The sequence below is a fragment of the Camellia sinensis genome, chromosome 4 (genome assembly GCF_055761805.1).
Source record: "Camellia sinensis isolate YWXY chromosome 4, ASM5576180v1, whole genome shotgun sequence".
Taxonomy (NCBI): Eukaryota; Viridiplantae; Streptophyta; class Magnoliopsida; order Ericales; family Theaceae; genus Camellia; species Camellia sinensis.
In genome coordinates, this window is record NC_138964.1 from 95,791,596 (window position 1) to 95,796,943 (window position 5,348).

The 5,348-nt window shown below is 49.1% G+C and overlaps 1 protein-coding gene across 1 annotated transcript; it reads right to left on the bottom strand.

The window, feature by feature from the left end:
• Window positions 1-1,349: 1,349 nt before the first annotated feature.
• LOC145823386 (protein MAINTENANCE OF MERISTEMS-like) lies at window positions 1,350-3,500 on the bottom strand. The gene is made up of 4 exons (XM_082922931.1): window positions 3,058-3,500; window positions 2,768-2,929; window positions 1,900-2,674; window positions 1,350-1,691 (listed from the first exon to the last, which is right to left on the bottom strand). Exons 1-3 carry the CDS (start codon window positions 3,496-3,498, stop codon window positions 2,306-2,308), a joined length of 972 nt encoding a protein of 323 aa, XP_082779057.1. The 5' UTR covers window positions 3,499-3,500; the 3' UTR covers window positions 1,350-1,691; window positions 1,900-2,305.
• Between the last annotated feature and the right edge of the window lie 1,848 nt (window positions 3,501-5,348).

Below are 5,348 nucleotides of genomic sequence, written 5' to 3' on the forward strand. Positions count from 1 at the left end.
AACATAAGCAGAGGGCGTGTTGCCGGAAACCCTGCCAATAATGGTTGCTGCGGTCACCGGCGTCGGAAAAACGATGGATCAAACCGAGGATGTCCAGTTCCCCACTGCAGATCAGAGATCGAGAATCATGCGCCGTGAGCCCACACATCAGCCCTAAAGCCTGGGCGTGGCCAAAACGGAGCTGAGGCAAGATCACTTCAGAGCATTCAGACTCCATCAAAACCTGAAAATCTTCGAAAGTGGGACATACCTCTTGGCCGCCAAAGCTAAAAACATGTGTCACTGGATTCCAGAACCTTGCCGCGGCATGGAGAAAAGGGAGGTGTAGCGGAGTACGGCTCAGCGTGAATAGTGCATTCAAGCCGAAACCCCGGAAATTCAGCTTTTCCGAGCCATCTAGAGAAGAGATCCAAGATGTGACATTTTCTGCGAGAAAAGCCTCCATCTTTGTCTAAAACTAAGATGAAATGAATGTTCCCGAAGTTGAGGCTTTTATAGAAGGAAAAACACTATTCACGGGGACACGTGTCAAAAATCTGGTGGCTGCAAGACTAAGTGGCCGGCCGGCCACCTTTTCTGGCTGGCCAGCCATTTACTTTTTACAGAAATGGCCGGCCAGCTGTCTCTCTCCACAAAAATGGTCGGCCGGCTCCCAAAGATGGCCGGCAATGCTGTAGTGTATCTCCTTGGCCCTGTTTCACCCTTTGAGGAAAGTTTCAAGCATTTCCATGCAACGGGAGAGTCAAAGGCCTTCATTTCGGATGCGTTCTGGTGCCCAGATCGTCCAAAGTACACTCTGTTGTCGTTTTGTTTATCGAGTTGTTGTTTTGATTATCGAGTTGTTGTCTTGCTTATCAAGTTGTTTGTCGAGCGGACGTGTTTCGTGTTCTCGAGTCATTGCGCTCTGTTTAAGCAATCTTTGTTTAAGTCTTGTTTATTTGCGTTGTCAACATTGTTGCATTTTGCTTATCGAGTTGTGAACTTCCTAAGGTCCTGTTATATCTTAGTAAGTTGAGTTGCTTAGTTTGTTGCGTCGGTTCACTACCTGACTTTGTGATTACACAATGCACATTCCCATTCAATTTCATTCTTGTGCAAAATAAATGATGCGATACGATGCTAAAAGTTTAAAATACAAACACCTTTTCAAAAGCTATTTCATTCCATCATGCTTTACAACAAACAAAGGTACAAGTTTTACAAAAAATAAAACTGCCTAACAATGTGCAAAGTGCTACAAACTACTAGCAAAAAGGAAAATAAAGCAGGAAATAGCAACATCAATGTCCTCGGGAGCGGGAACGAGAAGCACTCCTCATCCTCTTGTGCGGGACAATCTCCGCACCATCATCATCCTCTGAGTCGGAGCTGTCATCCTTAGGATCCCCCTCAGCCTCACCTTTGTTCCCCGAACCAAAACCGGAGCCCCCCTCCTCAGCAGATGTCTCTGACTGACGATCGGTAGCCTCCTCCTCCTCCTCAGCATCCTCCTCCTCCTCATCAGGCTCTGCCTCCACAACGTAAGCCCTGCGTCTGCGGACAGACCCTCCTCGAGCTCCTCGAAAAGGCCTAGATGGCCCGGCTCCTTGGGAAGGCCGAGATGGCCCCGCCCCCTGAAAAGGCCCAGACGGCCCAGCTCCCCAAGGAGGCCCGGGTGGCCTGGCCTGCGCCTGACCGGACCATGAAGGCATCTGAAAACAAAGAGTTCAATTCAAATGCATCAGTCCAAATATATACATCAGACGCAGATACAAGCAAAGGCTACGTGAAGTGGGTGCATGTAAATACAGTGTACAAGTGGGGTGTGTGTCAGATGTGCTCTACACAAATAGTCTATCGATGCAGTAGAAATCACCATGTCATCAGAAGTATGATAAATGACAGAAAACTGAAGGGTACCTGAATGCCCGCGACAGACAACTGTGCCTCCCTACGCAGGACCATGCCCTCTAGTGTGGCCACCAGTCCAACCACCTCCTCCATGTACCCTCGCGGTGGTTGCAAATATGAGCTCATAATCATCAGTGAACAAAAGAATGTCTAAACATCTTAATGATGAATGAAAAACAGTGGAGCATACCAACGGTGAGTCAGGATCAATGGCGTATCGATCACTGGGCATCGGAGGCTCTAGCAGGATCGGGGTCGGAGAGATAGCCCCATACTGCCACGCCATCAACTCAGTGGGCATATCTGGCCATCCAGGATGAGGATAAGTCGACGGAACCGGAGGAACCGGTCTACTCCCACCTCTAGATGTACCAGCCCTGCTAGTAGAAGGGGCGTCTGCAGCCCGAGCCCGAGCCTAGCCCGAGGATGACATACCGGCAGGCCTCATCATCGGGATACGAGCTCCCGTCAATGGAGGCATCAAATATATGTGACGGTAAGTGGCGTAGTCCCCCTCCTCAATATGTAGTAAAGCATCACTACCCAGCATGGCGCCGACTACCTCCGAGTAAGAGAGTCTGTCAGCAGTCCGCATACTGACTGGGGGTACTGCGGGAGGATCCTGAGAAAGATACCCCCATACCTGGCGCAGAAAGCGCTCCCCCAGGAACCATACCCTGCCAACCGGCCCTTCGAGCAGGACCCTATACTGGGAGATGTCCGACCCTCCGGTATACTGAAGTCGGAGACCATCACCCAGGGGCGCCCAAGGCTGCCATGTGATCTGCGGATGATAAATGCATAAACCCATCAGAAATCGAGAATATACAGAGCAAATCAAAGATGAAAATGAAAGGAACTGAAAGTTCTGAGGTACCTCTGAATGTCGCACAGTGTCAAAGTACTGTCGCAGGTAAAGGAGGGTCTCTCGAGGTCTCGGCCGGTGCGGGCCCTCGAACACCAATGAATATGGGGTCATGGGAATCCCTGCCACCTCCAGCTCTGGGGCTAATGATGGGAAGTATACATAGACCCATAGCTGAGAAAAGCAGTGCAGAGTGTAAGTACGAAATGTTGAGAGCAAAATACAGACTGTAAAAGTGCGCTGTGAGTGCAATGTACAAGTAATGAAGAGCAGAAATGTAAATCAAGAGGACAGAAAAGTACCTCCCAGGCTCTCCAATAGCCGCCAAGTAAATCGCCCCGCCCGCGGGAGGTCGCGCTCATATAAAAGTAAAGGGTAGCCAGGCCGGCGCCACCCCAGTCATATCGATGGACCTGTGATAGGTCAACCAGAGCGCTCAGCAGGTATAGCCCGACTGTGTTCCCTCTATCGGCAAACAGGGTAGTCCCGAAGAGGAACATAAGGAAACCACGGGCATACTGCTCCGTCTCCTCGGGAGTCTCAGGCACCATCTCCGCCCGCCGGAAGTGGGAAGAGAACCAAGTGTATCGGACTCTCCCAGAAACCCTGTCAACAGGCGGGCGAGCCCCCAATAGATACATCCAAGCGGCCTCCCACTCGCCCATATCCTCATCATAGGGGATGGACCAACCTCCTATGTCTAAGCCAGTCAACACAGCAAAGTCTAGGGGCGTCATGGTCATGTCTCCAGTGGCAGAGAAATAAAAGGAGTTGGTGGTGTCCCACCATCTCTCTACCAAGGCTGCCATCAGTGTCCTCCTGGCAGGACAACGTGACAACCCGACGCAGAAGGGCCCGAATCCTGCCAAATCTACTAAGTCTCGGACACCCTCCAGGAGCTCAGCGTACCAGTCCCGCGCGATAGTGGAACCATACCCCCGCACACTGCGGGAACCAACCTGCATTCAGAATGAATACATGTGTCAATAATGAGATGAGATGGGCTGCATGCCAATGAGATGAATGGGCTGTGTGCCAATGAGATGAAATGGGCTGTATGCCGATGAAGTGAAATAAGCTACATGCAAATTCTATCTGGGCTGCGTGTTCAGAAAATTTAAAGTTTGGGCTGCGTGTTCAACTTTCTATCAGTGTGGGCTGCGTGTTCACTATCTATCTGGGCTGCGTGTTCAGAAAATTTGAAGTTTCGGCTGCGTGTTCAACTTTCAGTTAAATTGTGGGCTGCGTGTTCACTATCTATCTGGGCTGCGTGTTCAAAAAATTTGAAGGTTGGGCTGCGTGTTCAACTTTCTGTTAAATTGTGGGCTGCGTGTTCACTATCTATCTGGGCTGCGTGTTCAGAAAATTTGAAGTTTGGGCTACGTGTTCAACTTTCAGTTAAATTGTGGGCTGCGTGTTCACTATCTATCTGGGCTGCGTGTTCAGAAAATTTGAAGTTTGGGCTGCGTGTTCAACTTTCAGTTAAATTGTGGGCTGCGTGTTCACTATCTATCTGGGCTGCGTGTTCAGAAAATTTGAAGTTTGGGCTGCGTGTTCAACTTTCAGTTAAATTGTGGGCTGCGTGTTCACTATCTATCTGGGCTGCGTGTTCAGAAAATTTAAAATTTGCGCTGCGTGTTCAACTTTCTATCAGTGTGGGCTGCGTGTTCACTATCTAATCTGGGCTGCGTGTTCAGAAAATTTAAAGTGTGGGCTGTGTGTTCACTTTCGAATTCGGGCTGTGTGTTCGACAAATCAGTGTTTGAGCCGTGTGTTCGCCTCTTAACTAATGTGTACTGTGCGTTCACAATTAATTAGTGAGCCAAGTGTTCAGAAATTCGAGTGTTGAAACTACATGTTCAAGATGCAAGCAAAGTACTATGTCATAAGCTAAACTGCGTGTTCAAGCATGGCAAAGGTGCGAAATGTACGAAAAATATAGAATATGAAGTAAATACCTCTCGGGCCTCATGAGAGAGGTGATGCTCCGGCTCTCGGAGAAGCAGATCCCCGGGTGCTCGCTCGTCAAAGCTAGTAAAGTGACGGAAGACAGCACGAGGGAGGACATGTGCTGGCGGACGGTACCTCCCGGGAATAAAAGGTCGGGTCCTCGGGGGTAGAGTCATGGGATCGAAATCATCTCCGGCGCTTGGAAAACCTCCGCCGTGGGGAGAATTACCCGCCATTTTCAGAAGATCTGCAAAAGGGAGCAAAAATGAGCGAAAATGAGCCGAAATTGGAAAAAGTCAACAAAAGTCAACTCTCGGGAAATGAAAAAGTCAACAAAAGTCAACTCCCGAGAAAATCTTCCAAATATTGAGATAAACTTACCTCAAGTGGCGAAAATGCGAAAAGAAGCTCCGAAACCGAAATTTAATCGCTTTAAAGTGCTTGAAACTGAATGTTTTTGCGAAAACAATTTGCGCGGGGCGTTGGAAAACGCGTATGAAACTCAGATCTGGAGAAGAAAGTGTTGTAAGAGGCAAGAAAAGGGAAGGTCTCGGCTGCCTTATATAGGCCCCAAGTCTTGGATTGAAGGAGCATCAAAAAGGAGGTGAAAAGACCAAAAAGCCCCCGGATTTGGGCATATGGC

Excerpts from the sequence above, each read along its gene's own strand:
- LOC145823386 (XM_082922931.1), bottom strand. The coding sequence starts at position 3,498 with ATGACCATGACGCCCCTAGACTTTGCTGTGTTGACTGGCTTAGACATA. Across the intron at positions 2,930-3,057 it reads GCTATTGGAGAGCCTGGGAG|CTATGGGTCTATGTATACTT; the intron begins GTACTTTTCTGT and ends TGCTTTTCTCAG. Across the intron at positions 2,675-2,767 it reads ACACTGTGCGACATTCAGAG|ATCACATGGCAGCCTTGGGC; the intron begins GTACCTCAGAAC and ends TATCATCCGCAG.